An 18,233-nucleotide genomic window follows, 5' to 3' on the forward strand; every position below is an offset into this window, starting at 1 on the left:
CCATTAAGTATAACTGGTTCATATAGCTGGTAATAAAAAATGAATGTATTATAATTTAAATTGTATTTGTAAAGGTGGCAGACCATGCAAGTAATTTTGATTCTTTGGCTTATGCCTTCATGATGTGCCATGATGATAAGACCCTGGTAGAGCAGATAGTTGTGGTTAATCTTTTTCTTTAGTAATTAAAAAGTATGGCGGCATTTAGGAAGAGAGGAAATGCTAGAAAAAAGCTAAATGTGACACATATATCTGTATTTCAGACCAGTTCCTTAGATAACCTTATCTACCCTTAGTGCCTGTCTTCAGTTTAATAAACCATTCCTTCTTACTCCTCTTTTGTTTTATATTTATGGAAGTATATAAACATATCTTTGTTTTCCTCACTATTCCAACTTTGTCGCTTGTGTCCAAAATGTTATTTGTCCTACCACAATTTTCATTGTTAATTTCCTTCAGCCTAGGATGCATTTTTCTTGTTTATCTTAGGAAAAGTTTCTTTTAAATTATCTAAGTAATAAACTTAAAAAGAAAATTGTTTTTATTAAATATTGAGTAGATATAAATTTGCAAATTTATGTATTCATATATATGTAATATATATTTTAAGATATAAGTACCCTGGGTTCCCATCATTTAGTTAAAAAAGAATTACCATTACTTATTAAAAAGTCCACTGGGTGCCTCTTCCCAATCCCATCCTCTTCCCTCCTCCGTCAAAGTAATCATGCTCATGAATTTTGTTTGTTATTAACTTGCTTTCCTTTATATTCTACAGTATGTATTTATATTCTTGTATTAGTGTTCTCCAGAGAAACAGAGATTTATTACAGAAACAGGTTCATTTGACTGTGGGGATTGGCAGATTGGAATTCCACAGAACAGGCCAAAAGTTGGGAATTCTGATGAAGGTTTCTGTGAATGTCCCAGGGGAAGTTGGCTGGCTGAAGTAGAGATAGAAACTTCTTTCTGATTGCTTGTGGCCTTCAGCTGATTGGATGAGGCTTCTCTCATTGCTGAAGGCAGTCTCTTTTTTTGATTCAGTGTTTGCATAGATGCATTCACAAAATACCGTTAAAGCAAGCGAGTGCTAGCTTGAGCAAACAACTGGTCACCATAACTCTTAGCCAAGTTGATACATGTGCTTAACCTTCACAGTTCTTAAAACATTATTTAATTTTGCATGTTCATTTATAACAAATGGAATCATTCTGTATTATTTAACTCCTGCCATTCAGTGTATAATTGTTCACATTTCTCTATATCCTCACTTGTACTTGCTATTGTCGGGCTTCTTAATTTTTGCCAGTCCAATAGCTAGAAAATACTGTCTCATTTTGATTTAGTTTGCATTTCTCTGATTACGGATGAGGATCAGCCTCTTTTTCTGTATTTACTTGCCATTTGTGTTTTATCTTGTGGAAGTACCTATTCAGACCTTCTGCCCATTTTTATTCCTTACATTCTTTAGAGTTTTGATGCCAACTCTAAGTGATATTTTTTATTACATTTTCCAGTTTATTGGCAGTATGAAAATACATGTAATAGCATTTTAAATAATAATCTTTGAGTCAACCACCTTTGTAAAGTCTCTTGTTAATTCTTACAGTGTAGGCACTTCTGTGTTTTCTATGTAGACAATCATATGCAAAAAGTGGCAGTATTTCTTGTTTTGCTGGCTAAGCCTTCCAGAACAATCTTGATTAGAAGTGGTGATAGCATTAAGTACTCTTGTCTTATATCTAATTTTAAAAGGAATCCTTTCTCTGGTTCACATTAAGCATAATGTTTGCTGAAGTTTTTTTTTAATGGGTTAAGGAAATTACCTTCTATTCATAGTGAAATAAGAGCTTTGCTTTGTTTTGTTCTTTAAGTTATAAATGGACATTGACTTTCATTAAACACATTTTGCAACCATTAGATAATAATTAGATAACCATTATATAACCATTAGATGACTTCTCTCCCCTGTGTATTTATTGATGAATTGCATTAATTGATTTTCTGATTGTAAAACAATCTTGTATTCCTGGAATCATTATTACTCTTTTTATGAATTGCTGAAATCACTTTGTTCAGGATTTTTACATATATATTCATGAATGATACTATCTTTTCTAATAATCTTCTTACTAGTTTTGGTATCAGGTTTGTGGAAGCCTTATAAAATGAGTCAAGGAGTGTTCCTTTTACATCGAACACCCCTCTCCCCTGATTGTACTTAGTTCTTCCATACATTTTGCTAAAAATGTCTGGGCTTAGTAATTTCCTTAAAGAATCAATTCCTTTTATTGGGTATAGGTCTATTTATTCTGTTTCTTTTTGAGACATTGGTAAATTATATTTTTCTGGGACTCTGTATATCTAAATTTTCAAATTGATTACATAAAATTATCAAATCTTTTTGATGCCAGTATCTTTAGTCATTTCCCTGTTTTCATTTCTTTTTTTTTTCTTACTCTTGCCAAAGGGGTATTGATTTCATTAGTGTTTTCAAAGAATCAACTTTTGGCTTGGTTTATTCACTCTAGTATGTTTTTTCTTATTTTATTAATTTCTATCCTGACTTATTGTAGAGAGAATGTGATGTGTGTGATGTGTTCATCCTTTGCAGTTAGTTGAGGCTTTCTTCGTGTGCTCAGTGTTTGTATATTCTGTGTGTATTTGAAAAGAATGGAGTTATTTGTTACTGTCTGATATTTAGATTGTCAGTAGATTTGTTTAGATATTTTATATTATTACAATTTTTTTTGTATACTTGATCCTTCATCAGTTACTGAGTGAGATAGGTTTAAATCTCCTACTGTAATGGTGGATTTATTTCTCTTTTTGTCATTTTTGCTTTTTTATATTTTGAGCCTAAAAAACGGGTGCACACAAGCTTAAAACTGTTGTATTTTTCCAGTGAATTGAGCCATTTAAGATTACATAGGGTCCTGCTACATTACGCTCCCCAAATTTTACACAGGTCAAGACTAGTTAATGGGGAAAGAATAGTCTTTTCAACAAACAGTGCTCTGATGACTAGATATCCACATACAAAAGGATGAAGCTGGACCCTTCCCTCACAACGTATACAAAATTAATTCAAAATGGCTCAAAGACCTAAATGTAAGAGCTAATAAAACTATAAAACTCTTAGAAGAACTGTATAGAGGTAAATCTTCATGACCTTGGATTTGACAGTGGTTTCTTTGACAAAAACTTTTGTATGTAAAAGAAACTGTCAAGTGAAAAGACAACCCACAGAATGGGAGAAAATATTTGCAAATCATATGTTTGATAAGGTGCTAGTAACCAAAAATATAAAAAATGCCTCTTACAACTCAACAACCAAAAGACAGACACCCCAATTTTAAAAATAGACACAGAGCTTGAAATAGACATTTTTCCAGGGAAGATATTTAAATGGCCAACATGAAAAAACACACAACATCATTAGTCATTAGGTAACTGCAAATGAAAATCACAATAAGATATAACTTTACACCCACTAGGATGGCTGTTAAAAAAAGCAGAAAATAACGACGGTTGGTGAGGATGTGGAGAAATTGGAATCCTCATGCATTGCTGGTGAGAATGTAAAATGGTGCAGCCACAGTGGGAAACAGTTTGGTGGTTCCTCAAAAAGTTAAGCCTAGAATAATCATGTAACCTAGCAATTCTACTCCTGGGTCTGACCCCCTAAAAATTGAAAGCCCAGGTGTTCAGACAAAACCCTGCACACAGATGTTCCTAGCAGCATTATTCATAGTAGCAAAGATGTGTAAACAACTCAAACATCTGTCAGCTGAATACTGGACAAGTAAAAATGTGTCATGCCCATATAATGGAATATTATTAAGTCATAAAAAAGAATGATGTACTGATACATGCTATAACATGTTGGACTTGGAAAACATTATGCTAAGTGAAAGAAGCCAAAAACAAAGGTCACATATTATATACATGATTTCATTTATAGGAAATATCCAGAACAGGCAAATACATGGAGACAGAAAGCAGATTATTAGTTGCCATGGGCTAGGAGGAATGGGGAATGACTTGTTAATGGGTGTGAGGTTTTTGTTTGAGGTTATGAAAATGTTCCAGAACTAGATAGGTGGGGATGATTGCACAACATTATAAATGAGCTAAATGTGATTGAATTGTATATTTTTAAATGGTTGAAATGTTGAATTTTATGTTGTGTGCATTGTATCTCAATAAAAAAATGTACATGGGTGATACCTATTTTAAATTAAAGGAATATGTATGCATATGCATGCATGTGAGTAGATATAGGCCTAGACTTACTATCTTTTGATTATTTCCGTTTCTACTTCTATTTTTTCTTATTTTATGTTTCTCCATTTATTGGAAATCTGAGTTACATCTTTTTTTATCTTCTTCCACAATTGGGGTCATGTTTAATGTACAGGTAATTGGTCATTTTGTGCTCTAATTAAGTTTTATCATGGCCCTTAATTATCTTTGGTACTTAAACCCTCCCCCTTACTCCCTGCCTTTTAAAAACAAAAGATCTGAATGCTTTTGTTTTATTATACATGCATCCACCATCACCATCACACTGGTAGATATGCTCATTTGAGTCCTTAATGTATCACCATCACACTGGTAGATATGCTCATTTGAGTCCTTAATGTAAAGACACAAGCCAGACTGCTAGACTGTTTTATAGCCCTTCATTCCTTCTCTAGTTTAATTGCTGCCTTCTCTTTTTACACTGTTTCTGGTATGTGGTGCTGTTAGCTCACTAAAATTTAATATTTTCTTAGTTCCACTTCCAGGCATTTTTAACAGTTATTGCAGAGAATTATCTTCCTGTGCTATTCTTAAAAAATGAAGGAAATAAGATTGAGTATCTTTTCAGAGTTACAAATTACATTGTTTAACCATTTTAATTGCTGAATTTAATCTCTGCTTGGGATTCCAGTAACATTGCTTAACTCTTAAATAACATAGCTGATTAACAATTTACCTTTATGCATTTGGTACTTGGTTGTTCTCAAAGAACATCAAGGTCATTGTGTTTCTTTTCATTGAGTTTTAGAAGGGGCTTTTGGTGGTAATATATGGGTTATAAGTGAATAAGCTCTTATTTTTTTATTTGTAGGAGCCCCTCAATAGTGAAGATGATGTGAGTGATGAGGAAGGGCAGGAACTCTTTGACACAGAAAATGTTGTTGTATGCCAGTATGATAAGGTATGGATTTCATCATCAGATTACTGATATTATTTCTTTGGTATTTCTTCCCTAAACCATCCGTTCTACCTTGTTCAGGCATTTGGGAAGCTGATCAATGCCTCTTACAGTCATTATAAACAGTGTAAATGAAAACATTTTATAGTTTAGTAGATTATTTTTATAGAATGAGATATTAATTTCTCTAGTTTTACATTTGAAAAGTAAGTTATGAATGGAATCTTGGGGAGAGAAATGCTCTTTTTTCATGCCTTTTAACTTGGATCATCGTGAATGAAACCACATAGGGGTTGTTGTAACAACAGTAGCTAACTCAGTGGGAGAACCGTTCTTTCCATTTAGCCTTGATTACCTCAAAATTAAAAGACTTGAACTGAATCTCTAGAACTCTTTTTTTATTATTAAGAAGAGGAGTAGGGCAATAAATAGGACTGCTAACTAGTAAATAATGTTTGTACTCCAAATCATTTTAAAGCTTGTTGAGCTTTGCTGTGTTTTGGTAGCATTAAGAAATTTTTAAACCAGTTTCTTAAATTAGCTATTGACACCTTGTTTTCTTAATTCTTAATCAGGGTAGTTCTTTTCAAGTATTTTTGTTATAGTTGTTGGTGTTATTATTGAGATTTTTGTCGTTCATTGAAATGATAAAATTTTTCTGACTATAATTATTAAATTTATAATGAACTCAAATATTATATTACAATTATAATTTAATTTCAGCAGAGATCCTTACCAGATGCTGGAAACTTTTTTTTTTTTTTTTAATTAAATTCAGTTTTACTGAAACACACCCACACACCACACAATCATCCATGGTACGCAGTCCACTGCCTGGAAACTCTTAATAGAAGCTATAGGGGTTTTGGAATGTATATTTATTAAGTGCTTAAATGTGCCAGGCACTGGAAGTCATGAACATGGAAAATTCCTGCCCTTCATGAATTTTTCATTTATGGATATAGAAAATCTTAAATTCTCATTATAGAAATGAATGTGATAAGTAACCGTGCTTATTAATAAACACTTGTGGGTGAGTGTACTGAATATGTTACACCAGGCATATTATAACAAATGGTATTTCTTGTAACATACATGTAGAGCAAGAATATTGAGATTAAGACTTACAGTCTTCAGGAGATACCAGTAAATCTTAATTGTTACGAAGTTTTTCTTGCAACCAAATTAGCCAGAACACAATTTTGTGATAAGATGTCATATTTCTCAGGCAAGAGGGGACCTTTACCTTACCTGACTGAAGATTGTGCAACTAAGTATTTTCCTATTATAAGAAGAAAAGGAGGAAAATGGTTTTGTTCTCCTTTGGCATAAACTGTATGTGTAATATTTTAAAGGTCAAAATTGGTTTATTACTATGCTTTTAATAATGAAATCGAAAACAGCTTTAAATGTAAATGGTAAATTTAAAGTTTGTAGATATCTAATTTTAAGAATCAAATGAGTTCTGAAGGTTGGAGGGGTGGGGGTTTGATGTTTTAGCCAATAGCAAAGCATGGTGGTGGTCTCTGATAGGTTAAAATGGGGTTGGATATGATTCAAGTCAACTTTAATTTTACGAGTTCAGTTTTGAAGTGTCAACTTTAGAATTTCAATGAGTCAGTTTTAGAAGAGATAGAAGGAATAATGACATTTGTATTGCCAGTGAAATCAGAATCTCATTTATGCCTTTATTCAATTGAAAATATTTACCATTTATTATCAAACGTAGCTTCAATGCTGATTATATGGACTATTATTTAACCCATAAAACTTTCTGCGTTTGTTAAATTTGCAAGTTGCCTTGCAGTAGAATCCAGTTTCTTGTCTGTGGAATTGCTATTTCCTGGCTATTCATTGCTTTCATGTATATCTTTATATAATCTTACTGTCTTATAGGTTGTAGTCACTCAGTCCATGCTAGAAATAAATTTGTATATACATTTTTAGGATAGTTATTGCTTTCTCTACATCTGGGAAAAAAGCAGATTCATAGATCTTTTCATCCCACAGATACTTATTGAGTGTCCATGATGTCCCAGGACACTATTCTTGACGCTTGGGATGCATCAGTGAACAAAACAAAACAATCCCTACTATTGGAAAGCTTAGTCTAGTTGGAGGAGACAGATGCTAAAGCATAATAAATGAATTAATATGGTATTTTAGAAACTGATAATTGGTATGGAAAAATACAGAGTGTGGAAAGGGGCCAGGTTGCAGTTTTAAAAAGGGTAATGTTAGGTCTTCTGAGAAGAAAACGTTTGAGCAAAGACTTGAAGTGAGTTAGCTCTGCCATTATTTGGGGGTAGTGCCTGCCGCCTTTGTATTAGGAGTAGCAAAGAGGCTAGTAGGGCACTGAAGTGAGGGAGGGAGAGAGTACTATAGATTAAGTCAGAGAGGTAAGAAGGAGCAGCTGATGTAAGACTTTCTGAGGCTCTTACATTCTGAGTGAGATGGGAAGTTAGTTGCAAGATGGTTTCGAAGTGACAAATCATATGATCTACAATTTAATTTTAAAAGGATCTCTTTGCCTTTGTTGAAAGCAGAGTGTGGGGAGGAGGCAGAGTTAGAAGCAAGGAGACTGTTTAGGGGGAGATACTGTAGTGGGTTAGAAGCAGGGAGAATATTTAGGGGGAGATATTGTAGTAATCCAGGTGAGAGATAATGGTGACTAAGACTGGGTTGTATTATTGGAGAGAGTGAGAAGTTGTTGGATCTTGTATATGCTTTGATGGAAAAGTCAACAAGATTTCTTGACTCTCATGGATGTATGGTAGGGGCATATGATATGCAGACCTGGTAGGGATAAGATGTGTGTGTGTGGGGGAGGGCATATATGTGTGTGTGTGTGTGTGTGTGTATTTTATTAGAGAAGTCAAGGGTTTACTGAACAACCATGCATAAAATACAAGATTCCCATATACCAACTCACCACCCACACCTTGTATTGGTGTGGAACATTTGTTACAGTTGATGATGGCACATTTTTATAATTGTACTATTAATTCAAATCCATGGTTTAGCTTAGGGTTCCCTATTTGTGTAGTGTAGTTCCATGGATTTTTAAAAAACACTATTATTTTGTTACCATATATATACTATAACATTACCCTTTTTTAATCATATTCATACATATTTCAATGCTGTTAATTGTATTCACAATGTTGTGCTCCTGTCATGACCATCTGAATATTTCCATCATTCCAAATAGGAACCCTGTACATTTTAAGCTGAGGGATAAGATATTTTGCAGAGAAGTATTATTTACAATGAACAAACGTACTTAGAGCTATAAATTAATACAAATTACAGATAAATTCATTTTTTTAAAAACCCACCTAGGGAGTGAATGGGTTTGTTGTTGTTTTGTTTTCTCAGTCTTCTGATTGTATCTCTTATATTTTAATTTTTTTTGCTTTCTGTTTATTTAGATACACAGAAGTAAAAACAAATGGAAATTTCATCTTAAGGATGGCATTATGAATCTTAATGGAAGAGATTATATATTTTCCAAAGCCATTGGAGATGCAGAATGGTGAAGAGTTGCTTCTTTTCTTTTATAAATAAAACAAAACAAACTTAAAAAAATTTTTTTAAGTGGACAGTTTGAAACTTGGGACATACACCAACCAAAACTTAATTTCTGCATGTCAAAAAAGTGCAGTAGAAGCAAAGCTACTGGAACAAAGATAGACCTTGACAACATAGACACTACTTCTAACTGGCAAGCCATGGAACTGTAGCACCTGGGGTTGTTGAGGGGGGAGGGCTGGGTTTTTGTGTAGGAAAACCATAATTGTCAATTTTAAATACAGGTACCTGCCACCAATACTTAGCATGTAAAGCTTTGTCTATATTCCTTCCTCCAACTTGGGTTAAATCAGAAGATACTTGTTGGAATGAACTGAAGAAACTTCCCTTTTGATAGATTGAAATTGCTTATTGCGTGTGGTTATAATTGGTAAAAGTTGTGTGAGCTTTTTACAAAAGGGTAAGAATTATGGTGTTGAATTTTAATTCACTTGTGTAAGGAAACAATTTAAAACTCTCATAGTATGTCTTAAATATTTTTACTTGCTGTTCTTCCTCAGTAACATTTACCTCTTCCTTCCCTGCTCTGTGAAACATCTATTTAAGAGTTAAAGGTGATCAAACTTAGTTTGGAGGCAAAACTTGACCCAGGAATGAATATTTCTTTTAATTAGGTTTTCATACTTAGTAAATGTAATTCAAAGACTTGGGTCTTGCCTGAGTTAAGTGGAATGAAAATGACAACTTAAATTTTCTTACTGTATTGTTTCTTTTAGTCTCATACCTTATAAGAAACCCCAGTTGGCTCCTCAGGAATACGGTTTTATTTCACAAAGGTAGCATCTAGCTGAAATTGTATACAAATAAGTAGATGTAGAGTTTTCTTGTTAGGGCTGAAGCTAAACATTCAGATAACATTTTGAAGCATTGATGGAAAGAAACATAGGGCAGGCAGTGAGGACCTGGATTTTTATGAAACAATTTAGTAATTATAAAAGTTTCTTGTGTTTGTTAGTAAAGAATTGAAAAAGCCTATTATTCTAATTGAACAAATTTTTTAAAAAGCAACTTTGTAATTTGAGGGGAAAATTTTGAGGGTGGAGGGAGGTGTAGGTCACTAAGTACAAATTTACCTCTATTTCATTTGGTGGCCCTTTTAGGTCATTGATAATATAAACATGGGCTCTGGTTTGCACATCTGGAAGAAAGGATAGAAACTTGACTTGTATATTAAAAATAACATTTAATATGTACATTAAGAATTACATAATATTATGTAAGGGGCTCCAAAGAACAATGTGGCAATGCTGTGTTCGTTGTGTGAACTAGCTGCCTGGAAGAATTGCAGGAACACTTGTCTTCACCTTTGTGTTCTTAGAACTAATTCAACTTTTCGTGGTTTATCTTGAAAAAATTCACTTGTTTTAAGTTACTTGTCTATGGATTTTTTTTAGTCTTCCATTTTTGTCTTCAGATTATTTGCCTTTGTGTGTTTCTAGAAGTAACACACAAACACTTTAAAGTACATTGCAAAGGAGAAAACTGTGAGCTACTACATAGTGTTTTTTCTTCATTTTTTTTAACACAAATCTTTAAACTTCTCAAAAAGCCTAATGAATTTTTTCCCTACTTCTTTCCCACTTACCAACTTGGCTCCTTTAACTTATCTTCTCTACTTTGGTGTAAATGGTGGTTTCTAGCATGCTAGTAGTTAAGTTTTCTTTAGATGCCATGATTGGGAGTATGGTTTTTATTCTGACTATATTAATTTAGTTTTTTTGGGGGGAGGGGGGAGATTTATTTGTTGACCCCACTACTCTCAAAAGCACATCTTTTTTAAATTAATGAAACAGGGAGGAGAAGGAGAAGAAGGAAAAGGGTGAAATAACAGAAGTCCTGTTGTTCAGTTGTCTTTAGTAAAATTGCTAGTAGGTTTATATTTACCCAATAAAGAAGTCAACAACCTGAACTACCTATAAAAGTTTCGCGGTGCTGTAGTATTGATTAAGTGAAAACTTTTGGCTATCTAGTAGTTCTTACGCTACTGAAAATTGAATTGCTGTATGATATTCAGATCCTGTCATGGGCCTTCTATCTAGACAAACATTTGTATTCATAGTAACATTGTATACTGGCCAGTTTTTATAACTTGTTTTCAAACATGAACAACCACAGCTTTCAGAATGATTCACTAGGGTTATTTTAAAGCAGGAAGTAACCATTTGTATTTGCACCTGTGTATTGCATATTAATTTGGCATGCTTGGCAAATGCTTTTCTTTTACCTGTGAAAATTCTGAAAGCTGGTCCAAACAATACTGCATACCAAAATGTGCTCTTATATACTACCGCATCGTGTTCCTTTTTAATCAAATAGCATGTTTTAGTTTTATTATAGTGGCTTGATGTAAGAATGTCACTTGCTTATCTTTTATTGTACTTGAATTTTTAATCATGCTTTTAACATTGTATTTAGCAAATCATTTCATTAGGTTCCGTAAATATGTCATTCCTTTGAAAAAGCAAAGGATTCCCACTTTCTACAATTTTAAAATGAAAGTAACATGTTTATCCAAAGGAGGAAAACAGTTCAGACTTGTATTATGGAAATGACTAAAGGTTGCAGAAAAGGATAAGTTTAGATTTGCACAGATGGTGATGGCACCTTTTACATTAAAAAAGAAAAAAAGATTAACATTAATCAGCAGTGCTAAGGAAAATTTACCCAAAATTGCTAGATAAAATGTGGAAATGTGTGCCTTTCAGTATATATACTCTTGCTTGTTCATTGGGATATCCAGATCACTTGAATGCCTGAGAGCACATTTAATTTCTATGGAGTACCACATACGGCTCAAAACAACTCTTTAATGTGCAATTAGTTTCTAGAATAAAATGTCTGTTATATGAGGGGGATCTTTATATTGGGCTTTTATTTTTTTTTTAATGTTCACATTTCTTTTTGTTGATTAAATGCCACCATAATATCATATTTACATTGTTGCCGCTTTTAAAATCAAAGCCACCTTGATGTTATTCTAGGAATACATCATGATTTGAGTAGTATGTGTAGTGATTAAAATGTGTTCTTGAAGAGCATATTTCTAATAGATTCTGGTTTTAGAAAACAAGAACAATAAAATATAATAGCTTTTATATGAATTTCTTTTGCTATAGTGAAAATCAAGAATTTTGTTTTTTTTTTTTTTACTGGCTTTTATGGGGGAATGAAAAGGGTTGTCTCCCTCTAAGAGTAACTTCTTCTTATCTCATAGCAATAATGTCACCATTCTTTTCATAAGGAAATACACCTTATATAGGAAAGCAGACAAAAATTTCCTCTTGGGAATTCCCTTTATAATTTAGCAGTTTCTTCCACTTAAGAAAATTCCTATATTTTCAGATTATTTCATCTTGAAATTTTTGAGCTTTTGTGCAATGTAATATTTTATTGATCTGTCTTTGTATATTTTCATTTTATTTCATGTGTGTCTCCCACCTACCTATCTGAATCAGCCATTTCAGATTTTAAATTCAGTAGTGAAAACTAATTGTTCCATGTAGTTTCTCATGGGTTTATGTTGAATAACTTTGCATTGTAATCCACTATTAATGCTATGGAAATTACTCTATATTCTTCCCTTTGTAAGCCTGCCTTAGTCTGTCTTTTGTCATTTTCTGTGGTTTAAGGAAGAACACACCAAACTTATATTTTCATTTCAAATAAATTATTTCTTCTCTTGTAAGGGAAGAAATAGATTGAATTCGTAACTACTCTTGCAGTCAATGTTCCTTAAATTAGTCCAGTATGCATCAGGGCTACAATTATGGGAGAGGGGCTAATCCTTTTGCTGTTCGGAGCTACTATTGTCAACTGCTGTTGTACATACTGTTATGTGTAAGGGCGTAAATATATTTATTATGTTTGTAAAATTCATTCTGTACAATTGCAGATCAAGTTTGCTCTTCTGTGATATACAGGATATTATGTTTTAAAGACCATCCTTGGGATACAATTAGAGAACTTAGTATTTTGATGTACTAAGACCTATTTTAAGTTTAATATTTTACCTTTGCAAAAACTTTAATTAAAGATGTTATTTAAAAAAAGTAATGTTGCTTGCTTGGCTTACTAGAGTGTATGACGTTGTTAAATAAATGAGTGAAATTATATGGTTTAGAAAGGAAGATGATTTACATTGTTAATGAGTGTAAATTCCATTATCAAAGTTAAGGGTACCATGAAATTCTTTACATTTAAGTTAAGTAAGGTGAGATGTCAGTCTGAATTTTTAAACTCTTAAAATTCCTAATAGCTTTAAAAAGGAATAGTTGTATTTTCCTAGGCACATAGTAATTTAAATTGGGCTAAATTCGTATCAAGAGGAACTAAAAATTGATATAATTAGCATTGTATCAAATTGAAATTGTTTGAGAGCATTGTTGTTTTCTTACTTCACTAGCTAAATCTTCTCTCACCTTAGTTAAGCATTTCCTAATTGTGTATTAGGAGAGTTGGATTATCGAGATTTTATATTATCTATTGAATATATTTTGTGTTATTTTGGAAGGTATTAAATAGGTATTTTAATTTTATAGTTAATTCAAATCATTAAGAAAAAGCTTGCCTTTTTGTAATTTTTTTATCCTATTATAGACTATCTAGGAAATCTGCAAATTTTAAGTATTAAACCATTCATAATAAAGATATTTTATTCATTGTCAGCAGATCTTGTATTTTTGCAATTTAATTCAAGTTCCTACGTTGAAGATGATCTTAACTTTCTGGAGCCTCAGTTTCTCCATCTGTACAGTGAACGGGATTGAGAATTAAATGATGTACTATATGTAAAGCTTTTAGAAAATGCTTGGTACATGGTAAGCACTCAAATGTCATAATTATTTGCATAGTTTAAAATGACTAGTAGAGCTGAAATGTTTTTAAATAGTTAGAAGTAGTGAAAGAGGATGTGATCTCATTAAGGAGAGGCAGAGAAAGGTTTGGTTACAAACAAACTTGGGATGTTGGATTAGTGAAGCAATGAATCTGGCTATAGTAGGAGATGCCTGAGGGAGTAATAGTGAATGGTGGGTATAGGAAAGGGATAATGAAACATAATGGGGAGGCTTTAAATTTTTTTTTTCTAATGTAAACATTTTCCTGAATTATAAGTCTAGAATAGACTGTATTTTTTCCCAAAGCTAAAACTATAGTAGAACAGTAATGTTTTAAAAATTGAATGATTTTCCCAAATATCAGTGGATTCTGCCAAGTTCCTTATGGAGAAAAACATCCTTGAAAGTTGGTAAGTGTGGAAGGTATGGGAACTTACCTAGTTCTGACCTGAATCCCTCTTCTAGTGATTGATGGCAGCCCAATTTCTGAAGGCTAATGGGCTTTGTTCCAACCCTCCCACTCTCCAGCCAAGGAAGAAGAGGAGGATATAAATAATTGCTTTTGTTTCTATTTTGAAATATGGTTTTCTTTGATTGGAAATTGAGCACAGCTCAATCCAACTCATTCTAATGATCTCCTCTGGGCCAGGAATTGTGATCAGCACTGTTGGTGGACCCAGAGATGAATAAGACAGTTGCGTTTAAGAAGCAATGAAGTTGGACTGTCTGGACCCCAGTCCCAGTGTGGATTGGTTTACTAGTCTTGCGCTCTTGGATATGTTACCAAGCCTGACTGCTTCATAGAGTTGTAAAGATTAAATGAGGCAATGCATACATTGCATTTAGTATAGTCCCTGGCATGTGGAATTTCTTAATAAATGCGTATATACCCATTTTAAATGGAATAATGGTCACGGAAAAGATCTTAGATTGTCTTTCTAGATTAATTATGTGAGTTTTCCTTATCTTGGTATCTTAAGAGAAACAGGTTCATGGCCTACAATGACACCTCTGCACATTGAAGTGAAGGATTAGAGGACTTAATATTAACAATTTTGGAGAGCACTGAGATTGTAATTGTAGTTCTGGTCTTCACATTGGAAATGAATTTTGCAGTTTTGAATCAAGAATGCCCTGAATCCTCACTTAACATCTGACTACCTTCTGAAGATTGTTGAGTTAAAATGACATCAGTAGGGCAGATGTTTTGGGAAGGAATAAAAAAGATCCGTATTTGGTATATTAATTTTGTGGTGTCCATTAGACATCCAGGTTGAGGTATCCGCATGGCCAGATGGATTTAAGTACCTGAAGCTCGGGGAAGATCGAGGTTGAAGAATATCTTTGGGACTCATTATTTGGAGAATATTTAAAGCCATGGAAATTACTGAGCTATGCAAGAATATAAAAAGGGGTAAAAGAGAAAGGGAAGGGGCCCTGGGACCAACCCTAGAGGCATTCCCAAGATAGAGATTGGGAAGAGGAGGAGTTAGCAAGACTAGCTACATTATTTCCAGGGCCTAGTGCAAAATGAAAATGTGCCCACTGTTCAAAAATTATTAATAATTTCAAGATGATGATAGTAGAGCATTAAACCAAGCACAGAACCCTGTGCAACTGAATTTGTTGCATACCCATGAATCTGGTCCTGGGAGTCAGTAAGGGAGAATGAGAAGGCAAGGACAGTGAAGCAGGCAGGAAGGAGAGACTGCTGACTTAGAAGCTAGAGAGAACAGTGTTTTTCTTGTGTTTTTTTTGTTTGTTTATTGTGGTAACATATACACAACACAACCTTTCCCATTTTAATCACCTTCAAGCGCACAGTTCGGTGGCATTAATTACACTCACAATATTGTGCTACCATCACCACCATCCATACCAAAACTAATCCATCACCCCAAACAGAAACTCTGCACCCACTAAACATTAACTCCCCATTTCTCCCTTCCCTTCCCCACTCCTGGTAACCTGTAATCTACTTCCTGTCTATAAATTTTCATATTCTAGTTACAGCGCATAAGTAAAATCATACAATATCTGTCCTTTTGGCTTATTTCACTCAATGTGGTGTTTTCAAGATTCATCCATGTTGCAGCATGTATCAACTTCATTCCTTTTAACAGCTGAATAATATTCTGTTGTATGTATGCACCATATTTTGTTCATCCATTCATTTGTTGACGGACACTATGAGTTGCTTTCACCTGTGGCTGTTGTGCATAATGCTATAAACATTAGTGTACAGATATCTATTGGAATCCCTCCTTTCAATTCTTTTGGGGGATATACCTAGAAGTGGGATTGCTGGGTCATATGGTAATTCTGTAGTTTAATTTTTTGAGGAATTGCCAAACTGTTTTCCATAGCATTTGTACCATTTTACATTCCCACTAACAATGTATGTGAGTTCCTTTTCCTCCACATCCTGTAAACACTTCTTTTTCTTTTTTTTTTAAATAATAACCATTCCACTGGATATTGAGTGGTATCTCTCTGGTTTTGATTTGCATTTCCTTGGTGGCTAATGATACAGAACATCTTTTCATGTGCTTACAGGTAATTGTAAATCTTTGGAGAAATGTCTAGTCAAGTCCTTTACCCATTTTTAAATCAAGTTGTTTGTCTTTTGTTGTTGAGTTGTAGGCATTCTTTATATATTTTGGAAATTAAACCCTTATCAGATCTACGGTTTGAAACTATTTTCTCCTAAGATTGTCTTTTCACTTTCTTGTTGATGTTCTTTGATGCACAAAAGTTTTTAAATTTTGATGAAGTTCTGTTTTTTCTTTTGTTGCTTGTGCTTTCGGTGTAAAGTCTAAGAATCCATTGCCTAATAGAGAGGACAATTTTTAAAAAGAATTGGGCCCTGGTTGGCTTAAGAGTTTTTCTTCCCAGGCCACGGTCATTGATTCAGAGGTTGGTGTGTGACCTAAGAAGTCCTGTTCAGAGAGTCTCAGGAATCTTGCTTGAAGTGTTTGGACAAAATAGCTCTTTCTCTTGCCAGATTTGAATGAGGAAGCATGTAGCTCCAGTTGCTTTGGCAGCTATTCTCTGACTTGGAGGAGAACCAAATTTAAGCTAAAAATAATGCAGGGGAGGTGAAACAGAAGGTAGAAAGAAACAGGGTCCTTGATGACATCTTGCAACTTGTGTTTTAGTAGGCAGTTTTTCCATTTACATGGTTAACATAGGTACTGGTTTTATATTTTCTGTTTACCATTCTTTTTCTTTATTCCTTTCCTCTTTGTTACCCTCTTTTTAGGTGGATATAATTTTCTGCATTTTCCCCCTCCTGATTGGTTTAGGCCTGGGTTGTGAGACTGTGTCTTCCCCTTCTTGCTTCCCTGGGGCCCCAGAGATCTATGATCCTGGCCTATTAAACGCATAATGGGAAGTACTGTAGGGTAAAGAGAGCACAGGCTTTGGAACTAGGTCAATTTGCAGTCAAGAGCCAGTTATCCTACCCTTTCCAAGTCTCAGATCCCTCATCTATACAGTGGACAGAATAGTGGTTATCTTGTGTCCTTGTGATTTTTAATACATGCACTGTTGGGCGCATAGTATGCTTTGAAAATATTATGTTAGCAAAAAGGACCTTGGGGTTCTTTTGGTTTGATCTTTCTTTTCTTTCTTTCTTTTCTTTCTTGTCTTTCTCCCTTCCTTCCTTCCTTTCTTCCTTCCTTCCTCCCTCCCTCCCTTCCTTCCTTCCAGAGGACTTTAAAACCTAAAATAGTGATGCAAATTGATAACTAATACCAGCTATAGCCAGAATCTGTTACTGCATCTACTGATAACCCATCAGGTTATCAGTTCATAGAGCAGGCAGCCAATAGGCAGTGATGGTCCATGGCTATGTTTTGTTAAACCTGTTTTAACAGTATACTGGTTATTTTTTATGCTTAATTGCAACACAAGAATAGCACTTCTTTTCCTACACCCAGCCTGCTTCACATGTTTATGATAATTGCATGTCTTCTACAGGCAATGAGTCCGTGGCTCCATGTCACCTGTCAACTCTTCATGTTGGTTTTAAGAACTGATGCAAAATAACTAGAAATTCCCCACTCAGTTTGAAGTTAAGTAGACTTTAGACTAGATTTCTTCTTCATCTTGGACTTGACAGTGAGAGACTGCTGAAAGCCTTGTTTCCTTTTCAAAATAACAGTCAATTGTATTTTGCAACAAGGCAGTGGATGGGAAGGGGTTACCTTAGACCATTGCTAAGTGTGTCTGTGTTTGCTTAGTCCTGTATCTCCTTGTGTGAGATACTCCTAATTGTGATTAGAGAAACAGGGGCACAGCTAGCTCCTTTGTTGTTTTAAGTCTCAGGGGGCACGATTTAAAGGAGTAGTTCCATTCCTTAATAATCCTTTGTTTATTGGAGCTCTAAGAAAAGCCCAAAGTATGAAAATATTATACATCTCATGGGGTAATGGAATCTTGAAGGGTCATCAGGGTAATTTTTTTTTTTTTAGAGATAAATAACCATTTGGAAGCCATGAAATTGATCAGAATTCAGGCAACTATTAAACACCTCAAGAGAAGAATATACTATAGGGTTCCTTGGGGGTGAAGATTGGGCGACTAGGTTATGAATTCCATCT

General features: G+C 34.1%; 1 protein-coding gene across 4 annotated transcripts in view; it reads left to right on the forward strand.

The window, feature by feature from the left end:
* Positions 1-13,449, forward strand: part of GTF2A1 (general transcription factor IIA subunit 1) — a 36,305-nt gene extending 22,856 nt beyond the window's left edge. For all 4 annotated transcript variants that reach the window (XM_037832147.1, XM_037832145.1, XM_037832149.1 and 1 more), the window contains 2 exons: positions 5,117-5,206; positions 8,635-13,449. In XM_037832147.1, coding sequence (XP_037688075.1) covers positions 5,117-5,206; positions 8,635-8,742 — 198 coding nt within the window. In that variant the 3' untranslated portion in view covers positions 8,743-13,449. The remainder of the gene's footprint in view (positions 1-5,116; positions 5,207-8,634) is intronic.
* The last annotated feature ends 4,784 nt before the right edge of the window (positions 13,450-18,233 follow it).

The sequence above is a fragment of the Choloepus didactylus genome, chromosome 4, assembly GCF_015220235.1.
Source record: "Choloepus didactylus isolate mChoDid1 chromosome 4, mChoDid1.pri, whole genome shotgun sequence".
In the NCBI taxonomy this organism is placed as follows: domain Eukaryota; kingdom Metazoa; phylum Chordata; class Mammalia; order Pilosa; family Megalonychidae; genus Choloepus; species Choloepus didactylus.